Raw genomic sequence first — 24,167 nt, forward strand, 5'->3', positions numbered from 1 at the left:
AGACCACGTGCACCAATTCCATCCATGAATTCCAAGTCAATTTGAACTGCACCACCCACTTCTATATCAGAAAATAGGACTTAGGTTTTGGTAATAATTAGCCACATAGGAGACTGCATGCACTTGGAGTCTGATATGATGAGCCAATTCGAATGTCTCCGCACAAGAAGACATATCACATCATCTTTGAAGACATATCACATCATCTTTTCCAAAACAACCAACTGGATATATCAAAAATTAGGTTTTAACTATCCTAGTTAATATTAAGAGATAATATTATGATTAAAATCATAATATTACTTCTCAATAATAACTAAAAATCATTTCAACCACCTTATCATCCAACGGTCTAATATCTACTAATTCAACAGCCTCGATTGCTCGAGTCAATGGTGTAATTTTCGGCCCAAACACCATCATTTAATGGAAGACTTAATCGACAGACTAACAGAAATATGATTTTGGAAGAAACACGTACTTTAAATATGAATGTAAAACAACAAAAAATAAGTATAGTAAAGTGAGAATTTTGATAAACTTAAGAATAACAAAGTGTAAATTACCCATAAATTAATTATGGAAAAAGAAACTTTAAGCGTAGCTGCTGTCTGATATGATGTTTTCAACTAGACGTACGTGGGACACAAATAGGGATGGGCAATGGTTATGGTGGATGGGTAATTGCAGTTATGTACCTATAACCGTTCATACTCATACTCGCATAACTGTTTACTCGTTGAGTAATTGCCTAAACGATTATACTCATACCCATAACCTTTTATAAACGGTTAATCATACCCATAATCGCATACTCATTTAACCGTAACCGTATACCCGTTTATCCATACTCGTTTATCCATTTTTTTAACCTATTTACCCCTTTTTGCGCCTATTTACATTTTTTTTTAACCATAACCGTGTACAATTCCAATAATTGAAATAATAAAGACGAAAGATAGTTTTAATCAATCAAGGTAATATAATATATTTGCTAATAATTGATTTTTTAGTAACAAAATACCTCTCATTACTTGAGCAAGCATATTGCAAAGAAAATTCATGTATTTTCGACATATTTTTCTTCTATACCCAAGCAAGTATTCAATTATAACATTAAAAAAAAAAAGTAAATAAAATCAGAACGGCTCTAATCCTGGCCTAGTAAATATAGCAGTCCAAATATTAGTTCTCAGAGAAAGAAAGGATAGTTGGACAAATAGATCATAAATTCCACATTGGTGTTAAAAAAAAATAAAAACCCATTTGTTCCCGATATAAATAGTCACACAATGTTGCCATTCTAGGTCCCAACACAATAGTAACGCAATGTTACAGAAAGGGAAATTCTAGTTGCTGGCTAACTAGCTACCTCTCTAATCTTAACATCACCATTTCCACCAGGATATATACTAAATCCGTCAAGCTAGACAGATGAGAAAGTCTGGTTCCTATGCGGCGTCAGGGATAAAGAGAGGTGCATGGACTCCTGAAGAGGACAGAAAGCTTTTAGCTTACATTCAACTACACGGCCATGGAAGCTGGCGTTCCTTGTCCCAGAAAGCTGGTATGTACTTATGGGATGATTTTAGGGTTGTGGTTATTGCGAGTTGTACGGCCATGGAAGCTGGCGTTCCTTGTCCCAGAAAGCTGACGTTTTTGATGTACCGTTATCTAACATCTAATGAATGTTGTTTCCTTAAAAGAACCTAAATATCCTCCTCATCTTGCATGTAGTTAATTTGCTGATTATAGCCTCAATTAACTTGGTCTTCTGTTTATATCCATACAGGTCTAAAAAGATGCGGTAAGAGCTGTAGGCTAAGGTGGATAAACTACCTCAGACCTGATATTAAGAGGGGAAATTTCAGTTTGCACGAAGACCAAACCATCATTCAACTCCATGCACTTCTTGGCAACAGGTAAAATATATTATTAACATTAATATTATTCTTAAACATTTACATACAATAACTTTGATTCAAGAGAGCATTTTTATATTAAATATTTAGGGCATGCATGCATATTATCGTAGAACTTAATTTGTTGGTTTTCCTTTATTTTTGTTTTTTTTTCGGTTCATTTTTCTTTTGTGATATCAATAAAACATACAAAACATTCTTGAAATAGTTACCTTCAGAAAATTAGAATGATAGTGAAAATGCTTATGTGCCTTGGTTTTCCTTCACTCTTATACTATATATCGTACTTCCATGCGAGCTAATGGCCGTGGATGTATAAATATCCATGTATGATCTGTAGGTGGTCGGCCATAGCTACATACTTACCAAAAAGAACAGACAACGAGATCAAGAATTACTGGAACACACATCTGAAGAAAAGGTTGGCAAAGATAGGGTTGGACCCTGCAACCCATAAGCCCAAGGCTGCCATTCTTGGCTCTGCAAATGGCGACCCCAAAAACTTGTCAAATCTCAGCCACATTGCTCAGTGGGAAAGTGCCAGGATTCAAGCCGAAGCAAGATTTGTCAACGAATCCAAACCACGTATGCATGCATCTGCGCCAGCGGCGTCGCTTTCCGATGAGCACCATCAGTTTGCTCCACCACTAGTTCCACAGTGCCTGGACATTCTACGAGCATCCGCATGGGAAAGCCTAATATCCATGTCAAAGTCATCGTCAAGATCGGCTGCCCTAATCGACGATACAAACGGCCAGGGTAATGTTTCATTCGGTGATCATCATCAGGTTCACGATCATGGTGTTAATATGGACGGCCAAGATTATGGTCCTAATTTTGAGGCTCCAACATATATTCCAACATCTGACCAGCAATTATCAAGCCTGATGGGATATGATGATGCAACGCTCATGTCAGTACCCACTGGATCGATGGATATTTATGAACTTTTCGGTCAGTACTGTGGTGATGAATGCAGTGAATCATTGGCGGCACTCCACCACAATATCGGGTCTGAATTCGAGGATGCTTGGAATAGTTTGGAACAAATTATGTAAGAAGCAGGTGACATTTCTGATGATTAATTCTCCACGGCACCACTTGCAAGAAATTGTAGAACTAGCTACTAAAGTTGGCGATGGTTCTATTAGGGTTTACGATGTAATATAAGTACTTATTGGAGAATTGAAGATCATCCAATTAATGATGCATTAATATTGATCACCACCTTTATAATTGATGTGTCTCTTCTACTCTAGTTTAACTAATAATATTATTATGTTCAGCCTCTTACCGCCAAGAAACAAAAAAAAAGGGAATGGAAAAAGAACATGAAAATAAATATATAACAAAATACTTCGTTTGGACCTCTTCCTAATCTTAACAAATAAACATTTATTTACTTAAGGTTAGTTTTGTAAGGGTGATGGTAAATTAAAGAGTCTTACTATGCTTTTCCAGAAATTTTATGAATTTCATAATTAGTTTCTTATCTTCATTAGAAGCTAGAGTTCTATTGTACATATATACATACTATTTTTAAGTGGTTGAAATTCATTTGTTAAGTTTCATTGTAATCTTTACTCTTGAGATAGAACATCCAACCTTAAAATTTCAACACTACATATTTGCTATACATTTGTATATCGTAGAAGGCAGAAAAAGATCCTCTCCGGATCTCTTCCACCAAGACCACCGGATCAAGTGATCCAAGCTTTTGAAATTTCATCTAACGGCAAAAAATTATTATAACTTTTAAGGAATCAAAACAGGTGGGTTGTTGGATGAAATTTCAAAAACTTGAATTACTTGATCTGGTAGCCTTGGTGGAAGAGACCCGGAGAGAATCTCTTTATGTAGAAGGCAGCCCAAGCGTACCCCTGCACATTAATTTGGTGATGTGCCAAAACTTGAATGTATCATCATGTATATATGGACCGTGGCCTATATTTAAAAACTTTAAACAAATATAGTCGGCTATATATAATATATAATTGTATATATTTAGATTGACCGCGCGATATATGACAATATATAAAATCACATGCATCTGTGGATATTTTCATGTATTAATGTTGTCTTTCACCCCAGATACATATGGACCATGTTAGCTATGACTTGTGACATGCATATGTGAGCTGACTACGAGTTTGTTTGGATGTGCTTTCAAAATAACTGAAAGCGCTTTTAAATAAAATGTTTTTGGGTTCCAAAAGCACTTTAAGTGTTTTCTCCAAGAAGCACCAGTTATATGCTTCTTTCAGGAAACACTTTAAGTGCTTTTCAAGGATTTACTAACATTTTTTCTAAGGATTGCTTTCAAAAATATTTTCACCAAAAACACCTTCAGTCATGTTTTAAATGCACATCCAAATGAGCTCGACATCGTTGATTATTTGTTCAACATTATGCACGTGTGTCCCGCCATGCATGCCCTAAAATGGTAAACTGTTTTATTTGTTTAGTTAAGTTCTGCCTTGGCCTTCACAAGCTTCAAAATTAAAGCCTTCATATTGATAAGTTATCTTCATGTAACTTGGCGTACGTAGGGTTCCCACACCATCAAATCGCCAAAAATATAACACCAACAGGCAAGCACTGTGTCGGCCTATTGCCATTTGTGATGGGTACAGTTAATTAGTTAATCTTCTTGTGAAATATTATATAGCGGATCAGTTGGCAAACTAGCTAAAATAATAATATAGGTATTGGCCTTCATGTGTTTGATAATTAATCCCCTATTTGGATTGGATCGCCTCTCATAGATGATAATTTTGGGGTGTCTCAGACTTCTTGTGTTTTCTGTGATGTTTTGAGTTAGTTGTTGGGTTGTTTTTCCTCGTTCTTTACCCCCAAAAGAGAAAAACAATCAAGAAAAATTGAAACTTGAACTTTCAACATAGAAAGGGGAATAACACTAATGGGAGAAGGCTCTTTCGGTTATGTATTCAATAACCAAAATATTAGACAAAAAGAACTTTATCTTACAAGATTATAATAGTAAAGAAGCATCTAAAAACTGTACAAACAAAAGAGATACATAAAAGAGACAATTGTAAAAGGCAAGAAGCACACATTTGATGTAGCTGGGAATTAGATTGAAAATCACATAGTACATAGTAATATATATGATATATATTGAATATAATGTACCGGTTGAGTGGTTGTGCGTTACAGATTTTCAAGAATTTTAGCGGGTGATCTTGAGCCGCTTTAAAGACTATATATTATACTAATATACAATAGAACTCGACAATCTGATACATAAGCAAACGTAATGCATTAAAATTACATAACAAATAAAGTTTATATGCACGCGCCAAACTATTGTTTACAAGTAATAGATTTCTTAGTCCTTACATGTTAAGAAGCCAAGTATGTTCCATTATGGATTGAGATCCTCTCTGGATCTCACACTCTAGAGCCTGCAGACGATTTACTTTAAATCTTGTGGTTCCCATTATGGTTCCCATTAACGTGTCTCACTGGCCTACTTTACAGTTACACACAATCTCCATATTCAACGCTTATATATCTCTTTCTTGAACGTTGTGAATTGCTTGATCTGCGAACTCCATAATGTGAGATCTAGAGATAATCTCAATGCTTCAGTTATGTTAATTAGTTATGGCAAGTAAATACACTAGGCCATGCATGAAAATTGAACTGGAGAAGGCATTATGGATAGTTAACAAATAAACATTTATTTACTTAAGGTTAGTTTTGTAAGGGTGATGGTAAATTAAAGAGTCTTACTATGCTTTTCCAGAAATTTTATGAATTTCATAATTAGTTTCTTATCTTCATTTAGAAGCTAGAGTTCTATTGTACATATATACATACTATTTTTAAGTGGTTGAAATTCATTTCTTAAGTTTCATTGTAATCTTGACTCTTGAGATAGAACATCCAACCGTAAAATTTCAACACTACATATTTGCTATGCATTTGTATATCGTAGAAGGCGGAAAGAGATCTTCTCCGGATCTTTTTTACCAAGATCACTGGATCAAGTGATCCAAGCCTTTGAAATTTCATTCAACGGCAAAAAATTATTATAGCTTTTAAGGGATCAAAACAGGTGGGTTGTTGGATGAAATTTCAAAGACCCGAATTACTTGATCTGGTGGCCTTGGTGGAAGAGATCCGGAGAGGATCTCTTTATGTAGAAGGCAACCCAAGCGTACCCCTGCACATTAATTCGGTGATGTGCCAAAACTTGAATGTATCATCATGTATATATGGACCGTGGCCTATATTTAAAAACTTTAAACAAATATAGTCGACTATATATAATATATAATTATATATATTTAGACTGACCACACAATATATGATAATATATAAAATCACAGTGGATATTTTCATGTATTAATGTTGTCTTTCACCCCAGATACATATATATGGACCATGCTAGCTATGACTTGTGACATGCATATGTGAGCTGACTACGGGTTTGTTTGGATGTGCTTTTAAAATAACTGAAGGCGCTTTTAAATAAAATGTTTTTGGGTTCCAAAAGCACTTTAAGTGCTTTCTCCAAGAAGCACTTTAAGTACTTTTCAAGGATTTACTAACATTTTTTCTAAGGATTGCTTTCAAAAATATTTCACCGAAAGTGCTTTTAGTCATGTTTTAAAAGCACATCAAAATGAGCTCGACATCGTTGATTATTTATTCAACATTATGTACGTGTGTCCCGCCATGCATGCCCTAAAATGGTAAACCGCTTTATTTGTTTAGTTAAGTTCTGCCTTGGCCTTCACAAGCTTCAAAATTAAAGCCTTCATATTGATAAGTTATCTTCATGTAACTTGGCGTACGTAGGGTTCCCCACCATCAAATCGCCAAAAATATAACACCAAAAGGCAAGCATTGTGTCGGCCTATTACCATTTGTGACGGGTACAGTTAATTAGTTAATCTTCTTGTGAAATATTATATGGCGGATCAGTTGGCAAACTAGCTAAAATAATAATATAGATATTGGCCTTCATGTGTTCGATAATTAATCCCCTATTTGGATTGGATCGCCTCTCAAAGATGATAATTTTGGGGTGTCTCAGACTTCTTGTGTTTTCTGTGATGTTTTGAGATAGTTGTTGGGTTGTTTCTCCTCGTTCTTTACCCCCAAAAGAGAAAAACAATCAAGAAAAATTGAAACTTGAACTTTCAACATAGAAAGAGGAATAACACTAATGGGAGAAGGCTCTTTCGGTTATGTATTCAATAACCAAAATATTAGACAAAAAGAACTTTATCTTACAAGATTATAATAGTAAAGAAGCATCTAAAAACTGTAAAAACAAAAGAGATACATAAAAGAGACAATTGTAAAAGGCAAGAAACACACATTTGATGTAGCTGGGAATTAGATTGAAAATCACATAGTACATTGTAATATATATGATATATATTGAATATAATCACCGGTTGAGTGGTTGTGCGTTACAGCTTTTCAAGAATTTCAGCGGGTGATCCTGAGCCGCTTTAAAGACTATATATTATACTAATATGCAATAGAACTCGACAATCTGATACATAAGCAAACGTAATGCATTAAAATTACAAAGCAAATAAAGTTTATACGCATGCGCCAAACTATTGTTTACAAGTAGTAGATTTCTTAGTCCTTACACGTTAAGAAGCCAAGTATGTTCCGTTATGGATTGAAATCCTTTCCGGATCTCACACTCTAGAGCCTGCGGACAGTTTAATTTAAATCTTGTGGTTCCCATTAACGCGTCTCACTGGCCTACTTTACAATTACACACAATCTCTATATTCAACGCCTATATATCTCTTTCTTGAACTTTGTGAATTGCCTGATCTGTGAACTCCAGAATGTGAGATCTAGAGATAATCTCAATGCTTCGGTTATGTTAATTAGTTATGGCAAGTAAATACACTAGGCCATGAATGAAAATTGAATTAGAGAAGACATTATGGGCCTAAGCATTATTGGTCTTGATCTGTTTAACAATATAGGCCCTAATAGTTTAGTTTTAAGCCCAAAAGATTTGTGGTTCTATTTTTGGTTGAAATATATTTCTATACTTAGCGTGTATTACAAACATTCCAAACGTGTTATTCAATCCGGAACGGGATCCCCTCTGTAGCCTTTGAAACTGAGTCTCCTGATCAAAGAATTCAGACCGTTGGATCAAATTTCAGCTGTTCAGATTCCTTGATCAGAGGCTCAGTTTACAAAGATCCGGAGGAGATCCGGTTTCCTTCAACCCCAAATTCCGTTGACTCTCCGTCAAAATACGAACCACATCCTCACACGTGTCAAGTTCCCGTAAGCCGATCGCTCTCCACCAATGCGCGAGTAGAAGTAGACTCTCCTGTTTGTCGTCACTTTCGCCATAATATTGGGCTCACCGCTACTCGCAGACGGCAGTCTCTTCGTCACTCTCTTCTTTGCAACCGGAACCAGAAATTTTCCGCTGCGGTTGAGCTCCATGGTAAAGCCTGCGTCTCCGGCCGCGACGAAGTCGACGGCGTCGGTAATCAAAGCCTACTCTTTGCCTCTGATTCTCTTCGCTGCCGCCATGTTCTTCCAGCTCTTCGTTATTCCCAAATCCTTCCCTCCCTCTCATTACGATAGTAACTCTCTCTCTCCCTCTCCCTCTCTCTCCACACACACATATACACATATTGTATGAATATGGATTGTGAATGATTGCTTGGTTGATTGAATTGTTGCAGTTCTTGGTATAAGGAGCTATAGCTCCATTGAAGAAGTGAAAGAGGCGTATGAAAATATTTCTTCAGTCTGGTATGTCGTTTTAATGGCTGAAATTGCTCAATTTGATTGGTTTTGGTAATTTCCGGAAGAAGAAGAAGGCTCTGTGTGTCAAAGTTTGAAAAAAAACACAATCTGAAATGCTTCAATTTTTCATGCTTTTCAGGAATTCAGACGGGCAGGCTCCGGATACTTCCGATTTTATCAAGGTTAGTGAACTCGGTGGTTTCTCCGCGGGGCAGAGTTTTATTGTTAACATGTAGATGAAAAACTTCATGTGACCTGATTTATCAAATATGCAATCAGATGATAAAATTATATGGCTGTACCAAAGAATGAGTGAAAATATGTTGAATTGGGCTTTTTTTTATTACTAATATTTTGAATACATTACACGAAAATGGTCGTTTTCTATATAAGAAGGAAAAGATGCATCTTTTACTTAAAAAGTATGAGTTTTTTGTTCACTATTTTCGAATAGAAGTAATAAGATAACTGCTGTGTCAATGCTTTTAGAATGAGTAGTTTTCGTAGTCAGTATTTTGGCTTGCTCTCTGTTCTTTCGTTTATACTATTGATCTAAGTATGACATAGGGATGTAAGTGCAGATTCAATATGCTTTTGAGTTGCTGGCAAATCCAGTGTGGAAAAGAAACTATGACATATTCGGCATCGATGAGCAAATAGTGAGTTTTCCCTCCCATTCCAAGGCTTATCAACATCTTACTTGTCCAGCTTGTAGTTCCATCCATGTTCTTTTTTCGCTAACCTCTGTGGCGTGCTCAACTGTCCTATTAATTTCCCTTTTTTGACCTTAGGATGTGGTTGAGAAGGTCACAGAGCAATATAAAGGAGAAAGCTTTTCGAAGATAGACCTTCCTTTGCTAGAGTCTGTTGCTTATGGTTGGAACTTAATCTTTTCATCATGTTAACATTTCAGTTACATTAGCGTTGTTTTTTTTTTTTTTTTTTCTTAGAACAATTATTAAAGGATTTCCATTATTTCTACACTGATTAGTAAGTGTAATCTTTTCTTTTTAATAGAAACCGAAGACCATGATGGTACAGTCATGACCTCCAAGGATTTTCAGACTATGTTCGAGGGTAACAAACCATGGCTGATTCAGGTAAAGCCACGTTATAAACGATGCCTTGCATACCATGTCCGGCATATGCTTATATCTTCTCTTTGGTTTACCTCCCCTTCCATTAGATTTTTACTTTAAATTAATGAAGTACATGCATAACCCGACAGACTAACCTATTTTGTTATAAAGTTCTAGCCAACACATAACTAGAGTGTGCATGCATGTTCAGTCATAAAATAGCCTTATATATATTTCTTGTCGTATTTTGTTATCAAGATAACTTCTTTTATTTATCTTTTAAAAGTTACTGACTCTGTGCTTGTTGGGATTTGGACCAGGTGTGCTCATTTGGGAGCAAAAGCTACTATCAGTTTTCTGATGTGTGGAAGAAAATTGGTACGATTTCAGTTTGGAGAACCTGATTTAAGATTCTTTACCTGTATTTGAAATGGTTTCGTGAAAGGTGAATACATGTTTAGTGGCTAATTCATGCACTAAACAGAGTGGAGACCGTGTTTTACCAATTGATTAGTTGGTTTTGTCTCCATAAGTTTAACCATTCAGATTGACTGGGAAAAATTTCTCTCTTCTACGTTCTGACCCAGGATTGTATGTTTAAATTTGTTTATTCCTTTTAAGAAATAAATATTCATACATTCCAAGCATTATAGTCACAACTTTACAACCCATTCTTTCCCTTCTTTTCTTTGTTTCCCTCTTTAAATTCCAATATTTGACTCAAAATATTAGTTTTATTTATGACAATTTTTGTTTGAGAATATGATCATTTTGTTTTTGTTACCCTCTAGCTGTTTTTCTGAATGGTGTGGCAAATACTGGTATGTTGGAACTTGGAGAGCTTCAGCTAGCGACACATTTTGCTGAGAGAAAACCAACTGGACAACCTTTCTTCAGGAATGGTAAGTGGTTTGATAATGATCAATATTACCTGCTGTTATTTTCCAAAGATTCAATTCGTATTTAATTGCAGGTCTTGGAATGTGTGAATGTGAACTAAAAAACTGCTCAAGAATATGCATATTTTGATAAATAAATGGTTGGAAATAGACGAAGTTAGGGGCATAAGCTTTAGAAATAAGATCTTGAAACTTAAGGGATATTCATTACACATAATACTGCATCTTTTATCCCTGGGCATTGTATCTATTGTGCCAACTGTTACCAGGACTATGGGGCTGCTGAACTACTAAGCAATCGTAAATTTGACTCTGAATTTTTTGGCACGGAAACTGTTTCGTGATGAAGTCTTTTCATTTCTTGTTTCATGTTTCTAACTGCATATCAATCTCTTACAGGCATTCCTTCTCTTGTTGCTTTTCCGCCGGGGTGTAAAACTGCCAATTGTTTTATTAGGTGAGGTTTTCAGTAAGCTGTAAGATTAACAATATTGTAAAGATTGATTTTTTATTTCCATGGCAGAAGAGTTTAGATACTCTGCTATATCTATATATAAGGGCAAGTATTTCTTTCTGTCTTTTCCTTCTTGCTTGATATGATCAAGCACATCATGTTTCCTTCATTAGTTATGGAATGACATCTTAGTCTGAGTCTTTTGTCTCAGGTATGAAGGAGATCTCTCTGTTGATTCAATCACAGATTGGTTTGCAACAACCATACTTGGTTTGCCTCGTATTCTTTACTACTCAAAGGAGACACTGGTAATTCTATGAGAAGATTTCTTTCCTTCTCCTCTCTAACTTAAGATTAAATACAACTTTGTTCAAAATATAAGTTTGATGCAGTATAACACTATGTTTGGGTGAAGAAATTTAAGATTACTAAGGAATTTAAAATGACGGAAATTGAAATGACGAGATTTTATTTTCTAGAATTTGTAAATTTTCTTGTTTGGTTAACCTAAAAGAACAATGGAATTGAATACAGAATTTGTTATTTTTAAACTCTCAATCATAGAAATTGAGAAATGACACCTATTTACATGGAATTTGAACTTGGGATTTGGATGTCCCAAATTCCAAGTTTTTTTTCCATGCGGAAATTCTAAATTTCTATGTTTATAAATCCAAACAAGAGAATTGGTACCTGTTAATTTATAAATTCTGACTTTTAGCAAAATTCTATGTTTATTTTCCTCATCCAAACATAGTGTAAGGTTATCCAATCTGTTTTTGTCATCTAATTTTACTTTTGCTTCGCTGATTTAGGCGTATTATTAATTCACCTTTCATTTTTTTTCCACTTTTCTGCTCTTTATTTTCCGTCACCCAAACATACCCCAAAATGATATGAATGCGTACTTCAATTTTCAGGGGCAGAAGTTTCTAGCAAAAGTTAGTCTTCATAAGGTACACTTGCAGATTCAATATTTTTCTAATGCATTTAAATTGATTAACGTATAAATAGATGCCTCCACAACATGCTGCTATCTATTGTTAATACTTTTGACCTGTCACTTGGATAATGGTTTTGTTCTTCTGGCTCATAGGTAAGAGTCATTTTCTTCTCAAAAACGGGGGTGCGTGCTGCTCCATTCATACGCCAAGCTGCTAAAAATTATTGGGCTCATGCTTCTTTTGCATTCGTGTTGTGGCAAGAAGAGGAATCTTCCTTTTGGTTTAATTCGTGAGTGGCTAATCTAATTATTATTTTTTTTTTTTGGTGAAGAGTGGCTAATCTAATATTAATCCTCCTGAAAGAGTACAGTTTCAGATTTTCAAAATTTTTATGTGAACTGAGTCTATAATAACACAAACACCACTATTGTCAGTTGGAACTTGAACTATTACCATAAGTTGGATACCAAAATTTATGCATCTGTGATTCAGAAGAACTCTTATGTTTTCCAACAGGTTTGAGGTGGAATCTGCACCTGCTATAGTGATTTTGAAAGATCCTGGTGTCAAACCTGTTGTGTACCACGGTACATAACTCTCTTAACCCTTTAGAACAGTTTTATAAACTTTTGTGCTTCATGTGATAACCAAAGCCGTATGTTTTGACTTGCAGGATCTTTTGACTACTCACAGTTCTTAAATATTATGGAGCAAAATAAACAACAAGGTACTGTTATCTTCTTGCGACGTTCTTCATTTAATATGAAAGAGTGCATTACAAAGCTTACATAGGTTGGCCTTGACCTTAACCTATTAGCAATATACCTGGACTCTCAAAAAAGTAGGTCAAACCACACAGTATATTCAATAAGCTGCTTTGGATTCCCTATTCATTTACTAGTGGATCTATGTAACAAAAAATAATGCATCAAATTTTCTGGTGGTAGTGAAGTGTACTTTTGAACTTTTTGCAGTAAGACTAATTAATTCCCATTTATTTCTCACACGTTCTTTCAGAGCTACCTCAGTTGAGGAGTACGACATCCATGGAATTGGGTTGTGATTCTCGAGGTTATTCTCGTGCTGGATATGATACCGTTACTTGGTACTGTGCTGTTGTAGCAGGGAGGCATAGCCCAGAACTCAGTAACATGCGTGGAGTAAGTGTCTTTCCTGTCATTTTTTTTCCCACAATATTGCTCTAATTTGTGGTTTGTGTCGATTGTTTAGAGTTGTTTCAGATAGCTGTAGATCAACAAGTTATGTCAGAGAAATCCTAAACCCAATGTGCATCCATTCTAAAAATTACCATATTCAGAGAAGCAATCAAAACTTCTGACTTTATGAGTTTTCTATGCAATCTAACATTAAGTTTTTCAAAACTTAGCAGTTGGTGTGAATGACATAAGTTTGATAGGCCATTCGCAGGGTTCAAGAGAAATTGTCAAATGAAGTCGAGTCAAGGTCAGCTGATGAAGTGCAATCTATAGCACCAGCAGCAGAAGCGCTTAAAAGCAAACGACTGACATTTGCTTGGCTTGACGGAGAATCCCAAAAGGTGAACCTTTGTGTGTTGTTTGCCTTTTAACTGTTATATCATTGAGTGTGGTCTTGAAACTTTTGTCTGACAAAAGATTTAATTTTTGTTCAGAAATATTGCCTCTTCTTCCTCCAATCTGAGAACAGCCATGAAACTTGTGGAGAAAGGACAGATATGACCGATGTTCCTCAGTTATTTATTGTACGCTATAAGAGGAATGTGACAGAAGAGAGTGAGAAGCCCGAGAAGAAGCCGAAAAGCATATGGGATGCAGTGCAAGACCAGGAATTAGATCCTGCATCACAGCTTGTGGCAAAGTACAATGGTTCAGATGATACTCAGGAGGTATCTAACTCGGTTTTGAGAATTTCTTGACTTTGCATCACAATACTTTAAGATACAATCAATGCCTCAGACGTCACAGAATACAAATTTTCTCTAAGTTGGTTGCTTCATTTTCACCTTTCTCATGCAGATTACTAAATGGATCTCGCAAATAATCAATGATGGCGACTCCAGAGATCTTCCTCATTATGTAAATAAACTTGGCCTTCTCATACGAGCAGTTTCATGAACTACTGTTTTTTCAGGAGCTTTACTTTATGTTTCCGTTGCAGAGAACAAGAACTCCTCATTTGGTTCCTGAGGATTCAGAGCCAATATGGTCAGCCGGTGTCCAAAGAATTCCTTCAACAAACACGATCATGCAGAGCATCCGTGGAATGCTACGTGGAGTCTATGATCGCGTTGGAGATCCAAGGCTTGGTCCAATGCTGCTTCTAGCCGCATTGATGTCTTTCGGTACCATCTGGCTTCGGAGGAGTCAAGCAACTCCAGTGTCTAGTCAACCAAATCAGCCAAATTCCAAGGTGAGTATTAAGAGCAAAAATATAACAGACCAACTTAGTACTTTAGTACACTTCACCCATGTTTTTGGTCTAGATCATTCCAATGACATGTTTAATCTCCGTCTTACAGGATGAAAGTAGACGAAGAAGGAGAGACCGGGCTAGAAACGTGCTTAATCAAGACCTACCCCCTTCCATCACCGATATGGAACCAAGAGACTCTTATGAAATGCCACTGTCAGGTTCCGACTCCGAGTAGCGGATGCTGCTCGCTTTTTGAAGGTTTGAAAGAAATCAAATCCCTGCTGATGTTGAAGGGTTCAGGTGCAAACATAATCGTTGAACCAAGCTGTCGCGAAATACATGGGAACCATGGCTTGTGATTCTCAAATGCAGGCGCGGAACCTCCCTTAAACAGAGCCTGCAAGTTATAAGGAAAAAACTCGTAGGTTGGCAAGTAAGCAAAAATAATATTTCCTCAATTCAATTTAGATTGTTTATTTTCTGTACTACTAGTTAGTACGGACTGGACTTTAAGAAGAGATATGATGTGACTGCGGGATGCAGTAGGTTAAAAGAAGATGAAGGCCTATAAACCACTTGCTTGTTTATTTTGACATTTTTATTCCCTCTTTTTTTGTTTATTTTAATTATTTTTTTATTTTATGTTATTTTATTATGGAGGGAACGGTGGTTCAAACTTTAAACTTAAGAGAAAGAGACACTGCTCCTCACCGGATGGTGCAACCCACAACTGCAATATTAGATACTAAACTCGTTATCTATGAGAACCGAACGTGACCCCCTCTTAGCTTCAAGTGGATAATAGTGCTAGTGGCTCGATTACTTAGGCAATGTTTGATGCCAAGTTTTGAACTAATAGATCATGAAATGTTATGAAGAGAGGATTAGAAAAGCCTGCATGATCAAGGCATGTGAGCGAGATTTGTAGATAACACCTCTCAAGTGGGGTATGAATTAGCAAATTCCTCTTATATGTATGCACGTAATTATATTTGGTGGAGGAAATTGGCCAACAAATTTAATTTGAGTCTTTAATTTTCTAAATAAGAAGTTCAGAGGAAAAATCGGATAAATTTTGACAGTTTACTCCTCCATTAAACTAAAAAATTATAACACAAACTACAACCCTATAACTCGATGTAATTGAAATGGTCAAGTCCAAATTGACATGCGAAACAGTTATGAAACAACCTAAGAAATGTGTGGACTAACGTTAACAAACTAAGAATGAGATTCACTCTGGATCTTTGTGTCTGGAATCCTGGATCGAGAGATCCAAATCATCGGTCATTCATTTTTTCAAAATGTGGGTTGATGAGAAGTGTTAATAGAAACAGTAAAATTGAAATTGAGTGGTCCGAATCTCTCAGTTCGTAAGCTCCAAACACAGAATTCCAAGTTACATCTCGCTCTAATAAACTAAGCCATAAATCCCCACGTAGGCAAAAAGGCCTCTACTTTACTTCAAGAGCCACTTCAACAAACGTTAACAAACTGCCGTTGCCCACTTGCAAGTTTACACAATCACAAGCAAGCACAATCGAGCGCCAACCATTGCGGATAAGAAAATCCCCAACAAAAACCGCGAACTACACGTGTCGGCCACACGTTTTTTCTTCCTAAATTTCTCCGAGATTTTTCAATCCTCTCTGCTGAAAGATCGGTGGGACGGAAATTGAACACAGAAAAACAAAAGACCAAACCTTTCTCTCTCACCGCGCCACCAGCTGACCGTTGAAGCCAGAGAGACAGAGATTCGGAGAAGGGAAAGATGTCGGCTGCTTCACTTTGTTCGTCAACTCTCAAGTCCCAGCAGATCAGCGGACTCGGCGGAGGTCTTAAGCTTCAAAAACCATCTGTTTCTGAACCCACTTCTCTTACCTTCACAAGGTATTGTCTTTTTGATTTGGTTAACGTTGTTTCGTTTGAATTCCATTTGGGTTTGGTTTTGTTTGCCGGGTTTTCAGTTCTAGGATAGAAAAATTTGTGCTTTCGGATGAAACCCAGCTGAGGAAAGTAGTACAACGTTAAGAAATTGTTGGAAATTTGAGATGGGAAATCGTGGGAGTGTATTCATTTGACTTTGTTTGTGAAAAGCAGAGTTCTTTGCTCGAATGGATGTTGACTTTGTTTGTGAAAAGCAGAGTTCTTTGCTCGAATGGTTGTTGACTTTGTTTGTGAAAAGCAGAGTTCTTTGCTCGAATGGATGTTATGGTCATTGAATTTAGTGAATTGGTATTTGAAATTTGTGCCTGATGTGTTGCAATTAAGCTTGGCTGAACTTGAAGTGCAAATAATTATCCGGAAGAAGGAAAAGAATGATATTTGCATTTCTGATGTTGCTTCTGTTATCGTTTCGGTTTTAGGAGGAGATGTAGGACTGTGGTGAAGGCTTCATCTCGGGTTGATAAATTCTCGAAAAGTGACATCATTGTTTCACCATCTATTCTTTCTGCTAACTTTGCCAAGTTGGGAGAGCAGGTTCTATTTTTTTCGATCTTTGTCAGCATATATTGCTTTTTCGGTTTCTGGATTATAGGTGAAAACATAGATTATGTAAACCTTGAAATGTTTGTATTATGTTTTACTGCAAAAACGTCGTTTAAAAATTGTTGCATCAGATTTTCCATTGTTGAAATATAAGATTGAAACTCTTAGCATTAGAGTTTGACTCTCACTTTATCTAGGTAAAAGCTGTAGAGTTGGCAGGTTGTGACTGGATTCATGTCGATGTGATGGATGGCCGTTTTGTTCCAAATATTACCATTGGACCTCTTGTGGTTGATGCTTTGCGCCCTGTGACAGACCTTCCTTTGGACGTGCATCTGGTATTTTTTGTTCTCCTGTTTTGGTATCTATTAGATAGGCTTTGAATAAAGAGCAATGGCTAATGTGAAATTGAAGCGCTGCAGATGATCGTGGAGCCTGACCAGCGAGTGCCAGATTTTATCAAAGCTGGAGCAGACATAGTCAGTGTTCATGCTGAACAATCTTCCACCATCCATTTACACCGTTCAGTTAATCAGGTAAGGTTTCCCTCATATCCTTGTGATGGCATACTTGTTAAAGAACTGATGCAGCTGCGTTACTGTTCTGAATTTGGTTTGTGTCATCTTGTCTCTACTACGAATTCATGGGATGTAATATTCCCGTGGTTGTGAGAAGTGAAGAAGTATGATATACATAGATGGTGAAGCAAAGCTAGGGCTACACGATCCAATTTAGTTGTTTTTCCTTTTTCAAGAGAATGCATTTAAGCTTATCCCTGCAATCATGAAAGTGTTACCAGAAAATAGTATGGTTTGTACCACGAGTTCATTTTTGTAATCCTATACTTTTGTTGTAATTCAGATAAAGAGTCTGGGAGCTAAAGCTGGAGTTGTGCTGAACCCTGGCACCCCTCTAACGGCAATTGAGTATATTCTCGATGGTGAGTTTATCTTTTGGATATTATATACGTTCTGATTCATTTGGGGAATATAATCATGGTAGTGCTTTATAAAATTGATTCTTAGTGATATTATATGGTCAAGGATCGTCCCCTTATGTGGTGTATTTTACTTGTATGGGATCACAAAGGCCAACTTATATTCGAAACTCTGCCAGAATACTCCTGTTCTCAATCAATTTTGCATTTTACATGATGAGTTAATGCATGGGAAGGGAGAGTACAAAAAGAAAAGACGATTGTTGCTTATTGTTAACTCATCTGATATATCATCTCGTGAAATGGGGTGATATTGACTTTCTTTTTCATGATTCAGTGGTTGATCTGGTCTTGATTATGTCGGTAAACCCTGGCTTTGGTGGGCAGAGCTTCATAGAAAGCCAGGTGAAGAAAATTGCAGACTTGAGAAGAATGTGTGTGGAGAAAGTATAATCCCAATTCACCTTGATTCAATCTCTCTCTCCCTCTCTCCCGCTGTGGGATTCCGTTCAGACACTTTATCTGAACCCGAGAAGGTATTCACAGTTTTGTTTGTTATTACTGCAGGGAGTGAACCCATGGATTGAAGTGGATGGCGGAGTTGGTCCAGCAAATGCGTACAAGGTATGGGGACCAAGTTTCAATGTACCCGTTATAACTAATTTGACATGTGTCGTGCTGAGAGCTTTCCTAGGATGTAACTATATCAACAGAAAGAACAAATTAGTCGTGTTGATTAATGGAACCTGAACATATTTGTTGAGTGTGAAAATAGTTGCACGATTTAGGATGTAAGAATCCGGTTTCAAACATTTTCTGTCGTGGCAGGTTATTGAGGCCGGAGCTAATGCTCTTGTTGCTGGTTCTGCTGTCTTTGGAGCTAAAGATTACGCTGAAGGTACGGATCACACAGATTTCAGAACCTATATTATTAGTCCAGACGAGCTAATTAACTTGCATCTTAACATTGGCTTTTATTTTCAATATTGCAGCTATTAAAGGAATCAAGACCAGCAAAAGGCCTGTAGCAGTTGCAGTGTGAAATGACCTCCAAATGATCGTGTTGTTTCTTTTCATCATTGCCATGTAAGCCAGCTTCTTGCTCATTCGAGTTTCTGATATACGAAAACCTACTAGCATTTTCTTTTGAGTCATTTCACCGACGAGCTGCATAAGTTGCCTTCTTAAAATTCATCTGGTTGATGGACTTGAATTTCCGCACATGATGAACGGCTATTTGAAGCACGAGTTTGGTTTTGTTCTGAAAATTTTTACGACTAACTCAACTAAGTTAATCTACATCTTTGCAGAAATTTACGTACGACCTAGGAAGCATACTCATCACATCTTCTTCTCCTCGGATGTCCTTTCGGTACGTGCAATATCTCTTGTATTAAAGAATGCAGAGAAACTGATAAGCAACAAGTCTGCGGTTCGCCTGGGACACATAGGTTTTGTACCATTTCCTTGGCTATGTATGTAACAGATCATTCCAATCTTAATGAAGCATTTTTCTTGTCTTCCTTCGCTGTTCTTGCTTTGATCGTTTTCCTTATCCAGTCTAAAATCAAACAAATCGTTGTTTAAATATTTGGGCTTGTTTGGAAGTGCTTTTAAAATGACTGAAAGCGCTTTTGATGAAATTGTTTAAAAGCAGTTTCGGTTATTATTTGCAAGAGTTTGTAGCTCAAGTAATTAAGAGGAGTATCCTTGCGCCGAAGTCCAGTGCTCGAGTCCTCCCTCCTTTAATATGCATAAACCGTTCAGTAGGAGATGTTCTTTGGTCCGGATGTACGTACCACGTGATTGTTCATCACGACTCATCACGCTAGATCAAGGAGTGGGTGGGACGGAGTGAGGTGGTATGGTCACCCGTACTTCAGAATATTTTATATAAGAAAATTGAACAAGAAAATTTTAGAAATATAATCAACTGAATGTTTTGGCATGTGATGAATATCCCTTTTCTGATCGTTAAATTGAATCGAGAACGAGATCCTGTGTTTGATTCTTTTGAGGTCGTGTGTTTGATTCTGTTAGATCAGGGTATCAATTACATGTTAGGGAATCTCAAATGGATGCAGCAACAAACAAGTTTATCATATAATAGAGAAAGAGAAGATAATCTAATCTAATAGGATCAAATCAAACACACGACCTCGAGACAATCAAACATAGGACCTCGTTCTCGATTCAATTCAACGATCAGAAAAGGAATATTCATCACACATGCCAAAAGCTTCAGTTTATTATATTTCTAAAATTTTCTTGTTCAATTTTCTTATATAAAATATACTTGTTCAATATCCTGTGCATCTCTAAAGGGAGCAAATACACAAGAACATCTTCAATACTCACCACAAACCATGACTAAGCTATTTACAGTTTAAACAAATCCAAAACCTGAATTTACATAAATAGTAAGGGGATAAAAACGTGGGAGTTTTAACGAAACACTTCCGGTATTGCTCACCTTAACGAAAAATGGCATTTTTACTAAAAAAAATCGCTTATGGTACTATTCACTTACAACACATTTTTGTCATTTTGATTAAAACTCAAAGTTTTCAAACTCTTTTCATTAATTTTTCTTAAAAACTTTACGTCGAAACACCATCGTGATAAAAATCAACCTGCGTTTCGTTCACAAATCTCGCCGGCATAAAGGGCACGAACCGTGTCTGCCGAGCCACTTGTCCACGCACGCCAAGTGAAACGTATGCTGTCACAGGGGCAGCGTCCTCTCAATTTCTCCTTCTTCAACATCCTGCAGAAACTACATTATTGTTGTTATGATTTCAGATAGTGTCCTTTTGAGTTGAAAACAAGTGATTTTTTCGTTAACAAACGATAGCGTTAGTGAGTTAAATTATTAGTTTTTAGGAGGCAGGGAGATTGAACCCACACCCCGATTCATAAACATGATTGCTTTCCGCCATCAGCAAAAACAATATTAAGATTTAAGTATTGATTAACCAGTTACCATAGTTTAATCTTCCAAATATGTGAATGTATCGATCTATTTTATCACAAATACTTTCAAACTAAAACGGAAAAATAGTTCAAGTCGCCTTAGAAAGAGTTACGACCTGCAAACATATCGTACAACAGCAACCCCGAGCTGCCTTGGTATCCTTCAAGATCACACGAGATGGTAGTTTCTTCAGAACATCCCTTGGCAGCCCTCTGGTTTCCGCTCCTCCATGGACATCACGACGAAGATTAGCAAGGGTAACCTGCTCATTCCAGCTTCATAAAACCAGATAAAAAGCAATTGCGCAGAGGAACATCACATTTTTTATCACCAAATTTGTTTCATCATTAACTTACAAAACAATAAGATTGGTAAGATGCACTAGCAATACCTCTATCAGAAGCCTTCCCAGCTAAAGCACCAGCAATACCTCCTGGGAAAAATCCAGCCGCAAGAAAAAAAAAATAATGTAAACATGCATATCAAACTCCATTAATTAAAAAAAAAAAACATCAATTATTACCAACGTTGAATTTATGGGAACAATAACATCAATTATCTAGATATTTAAAATTATCAATTTCCACATTGGGGCACTTATAATTCAACCAAAATAATTGATCACATAAAAAAATCAACAATAAATTATTTCAATAAATTAGAACACCCTTCAAAAATAAACAAAGGGGGCTTTTTGCTGCTGCTGCTGCAGAGAACAAGTTGTACGGAAAGTACAGGGAACAGAGAGATTAAAAAAGATTAAATATTTGGGAAAATATCATTTCTGTAAATAATGGAATTGGAAACTTTAATTGCACGGATTTTTTTTAAAAATTAGGGAGAGAAAAGTTGGAGATAAATGCGAAAGAGAGAGGGGCTGAGAGAGAGGAAACGTGAGAGCGGAAAGAGATTTTTATTTTTATTTTTGAAAAGTTAAAATATGTGCTATGATGACGAGGGAAGAAATAATCAGTAAAATTCAGTTTGTGCAAAATTATATTACTGTTTATGACTTTATTTTATCGTATTAATATGTAATTATATTTTCACTCTTTTTTGATAGACAAGAAGATTTTATTAATAAGTAGTTTAGATTTTAAAATAAAAAAAAATTAACTTGACTCCTCAACGGATGAGGAATTCATTTTCAATTCACCGTTTTACCAATTTACAGAACTTCATGCCGTATGAAAGTTTTTTGTGGGTGACTTGAGAATGAAGAGTGCAAAGGATGCTTTAAACCATATGGTATTATAGTACAAATGCTTTAAACCTTTGTTCTCTCCCTTCAACACTCGTTTAGGCTCGAAAGCTCCGGATAGTAGCCATAAGCTTTTATACTTGCAATCAACTGCCGAAGAATCTGATAAATTTAAGTCCTTAAAGGGTGGTCGACATTGGCCGAAACGAATTCACTGATACTCCTTCCCACCTCAATCAAACTGCAACCCGGCGCTTCATTTGATCTCTAACAATCATCTTCCTATCCCACATGCCTTTGGCAGCATAGATGTTGGACAAAGCAACATCATCGCCAACACAACTAGGCTCTAACTCAAGCAACTTTACCCTAACTTGCGAGCCAAGTTTAATGTCTCCGTGGAGGCTGCACGCGCCAAACAATGTCCTCCACACCACTGCATTTGAAGGCCCTGCCATCTTCAGGGTAAAGTCATAAGCTTCTTGTAAGAGCCCGGCTCGGCAGAACAGATCCACCATGCACCCAAAATGAGCTTCGCGGGGTTTCAAACCGTATTCTTGGCTCATGCTTCTGAAATGCCGCTTCCCTTCCTCCATCATCCTTGTGTGGCTGCAAGCCATCAAAACTCCTATGAAAGTAACATCGTTAGGGACAACTAAAGCGCTTCCAAACTCACCATTCTTCTTGTTCTTCCTGGTGTTTTTACTTGCTTCTTTCATTCGTCCGAAAAGGGTAAGCGCTTCTTCAGCTTGTCCATGTAGTGCATGCCCCCACGATCATCGATGTCCATGTCATAACATCCTTCTCTATCGAACAATCTCCTCGCGGTTCCAATGTCCCCACATTTCGCATACATGTTGACAAGCGCATTGTTCAAGCATAAATCTGTATCAAACCCATACTTATGACAGACATAAGCGTTAATCCACTCTCCCATTTCTAACGCTCCAAGATCAGCGCACGCTGAGAGAGCGACCATCAATGTAACTTGATCGGGTTCCACATTGTGCATCTGCATCTGCCTGAACAGCTGAAGATCTTCGTTAGGCCTCTGGTTGTCGACATAAGCAGAAACCAATGTGGTCCAGCAAACTACATTATTGGAGGGTATTTCATCAAACACCAGGCGTGCATTCACAGCATCACCTGCAGCAGAATACATGTTCATAAGAGATGTTTGCAGGTAAAATATGGATTCAAATCCATATTTAAGCACAAGGGCATGCAGTTGCTTTCCCTCGAGACGGACTTTTGGGTGCAAGATTTGATGACAAACAAGAGAGCGTAGCCATCCTTTGTGGACGGACTTTTACGCAGTATGTCTCGGAACAGCAAGAGAGCTTTGGTGGCGGAGTTGGATTTAAGGTATCTCTTAAGGGTCTGGTTTGCTTTCGGCGGTTTGAGGTCTGTGCGGAGTTGGGTTTTCGGAAGATGCAACCACGGAGATGGATTCGCTACCCTTGTTTTGCCGCGGCAGAGTTGAAGAGTTCCAGTGCTTGGCTTGCAAATGGTGCTCCTGGAATCGGATGCCGGAGAAGACGAGGAGGAAGAAAATGGTCTTGATAGAGTGTCGCTTCGTCCCTATAGTTTCAAGTGTTGAACAATATTCGTAAGACTAACGGGAGGGAAAATTGAACTTCGGATGAGGGAGATTTGAACTTAGGTGCAAGGGATCTTCGAGACATTGATCTCGGTAACTGTCTTATTCACGTATGTTTCGAGACATTGAGATTGATGTGCTAATTTTGTGCCAATTACGTGCTAATTTTGTTGGATGTACTGATGTAATCAAATCAACTACCAACTTTAAATTGACACAATTGAAGCTTCACATATATTACTCTTGTGCTAATTTTGTTGTGTGTATTGACTTAACTAGATAAATGACAATACAACATGATATAAATGACATGAAAATTGATGATTTGATCATTACTTAAGCATTGATAAACGTGCTCATTTCTATTTGTGATACTCATTTAATTTGCAAATTTTATCTACAAATTTAGTTTCCTAACATTACCGGTACGTTTTAACATGTTTTTGCATGCAAAACGGAAATGTATTTTGCAAAATGTTAA

The 24,167-nt window shown here is 36.9% G+C and overlaps 3 protein-coding genes and 1 pseudogene across 3 annotated transcripts; 3 read left to right on the forward strand and 1 right to left on the reverse strand.

Annotated features, from left to right (window-relative positions):
• Positions 1-1,434: 1,434 nt before the first annotated feature.
• On the forward strand, positions 1,435-2,980 carry LOC137710217 (transcription factor MYB106-like). The gene is made up of 3 exons (XM_068449157.1): positions 1,435-1,567; positions 1,793-1,922; positions 2,263-2,980. Exons 1-3 carry the CDS (start codon positions 1,435-1,437, stop codon positions 2,978-2,980), a joined length of 981 nt encoding a protein of 326 aa, XP_068305258.1.
• Positions 2,981-8,310: 5,330 nt separating this feature from the next.
• LOC137710331 (uncharacterized) lies at positions 8,311-15,088 on the forward strand. Its single transcript, XM_068449279.1, has 20 exons — positions 8,311-8,530; positions 8,633-8,702; positions 8,836-8,878; positions 9,278-9,355; positions 9,488-9,572; positions 9,714-9,796; positions 10,096-10,153; positions 10,567-10,677; positions 11,074-11,131; positions 11,340-11,436; positions 12,049-12,084; positions 12,225-12,361; positions 12,589-12,659; positions 12,746-12,799; positions 13,090-13,232; positions 13,490-13,630; positions 13,724-13,957; positions 14,088-14,147; positions 14,230-14,481; positions 14,591-15,088. The coding sequence occupies exons 1-20, from the start codon at positions 8,386-8,388 to the stop codon at positions 14,717-14,719; spliced, it is 2,085 nt and encodes a 694-aa protein (XP_068305380.1). The 5' UTR covers positions 8,311-8,385; the 3' UTR covers positions 14,720-15,088.
• Positions 15,089-16,120: 1,032 nt separating this feature from the next.
• Positions 16,121-19,434, forward strand: LOC137710356 (ribulose-phosphate 3-epimerase, chloroplastic). The gene is made up of 10 exons (XM_068449309.1): positions 16,121-16,374; positions 16,851-16,965; positions 17,172-17,312; positions 17,397-17,510; positions 17,836-17,914; positions 18,249-18,358; positions 18,479-18,535; positions 18,740-18,809; positions 18,904-18,997; positions 19,222-19,434. Exons 1-9 carry the CDS (start codon positions 16,256-16,258, stop codon positions 18,951-18,953), a joined length of 855 nt encoding a protein of 284 aa, XP_068305410.1. The 5' UTR covers positions 16,121-16,255; the 3' UTR covers positions 18,954-18,997; positions 19,222-19,434.
• A 2,701-nt stretch (positions 19,435-22,135) lies between these two features.
• On the reverse strand, positions 22,136-24,125 carry LOC137710218 (putative pentatricopeptide repeat-containing protein At1g74400; annotated as a pseudogene).
• Between the last annotated feature and the right edge of the window lie 42 nt (positions 24,126-24,167).

Source organism: Pyrus communis, chromosome 12 (genome assembly GCF_963583255.1).
Source record: "Pyrus communis chromosome 12, drPyrComm1.1, whole genome shotgun sequence".
NCBI lineage: Eukaryota > Viridiplantae > Streptophyta > Magnoliopsida > Rosales > Rosaceae > Pyrus > Pyrus communis.

Bases quoted from the DNA above. Each gene is read 5' to 3' on its own strand.
- LOC137710331 (XM_068449279.1), top strand. From the start codon at position 8,386: ATGGTAAAGCCTGCGTCTCCGGCCGCGACGAAGTCGACGGCGTCGGTA. The intron at 12,800-13,089 runs GTACTGTTATCT...ACGTTCTTTCAG, and splicing joins GGAGCAAAATAAACAACAAG to AGCTACCTCAGTTGAGGAGT. The intron at 14,148-14,229 runs GTAAATAAACTT...TTTCCGTTGCAG, and splicing joins CCAGAGATCTTCCTCATTAT to AGAACAAGAACTCCTCATTT.
- LOC137710356 (XM_068449309.1), top strand. From the start codon at position 16,256: ATGTCGGCTGCTTCACTTTGTTCGTCAACTCTCAAGTCCCAGCAGATC. The intron at 16,375-16,850 runs GTATTGTCTTTT...TTTCGGTTTTAG, and splicing joins ACTTCTCTTACCTTCACAAG to GAGGAGATGTAGGACTGTGG. The intron at 17,511-17,835 runs GTAAGGTTTCCC...GTTGTAATTCAG, and splicing joins TACACCGTTCAGTTAATCAG to ATAAAGAGTCTGGGAGCTAA.
- LOC137710217 (XM_068449157.1), top strand. From the start codon at position 1,435: ATGAGAAAGTCTGGTTCCTATGCGGCGTCAGGGATAAAGAGAGGTGCA. The intron at 1,568-1,792 runs GTATGTACTTAT...ATATCCATACAG, and splicing joins TTCCTTGTCCCAGAAAGCTG to GTCTAAAAAGATGCGGTAAG. The intron at 1,923-2,262 runs GTAAAATATATT...TATGATCTGTAG, and splicing joins CATGCACTTCTTGGCAACAG to GTGGTCGGCCATAGCTACAT.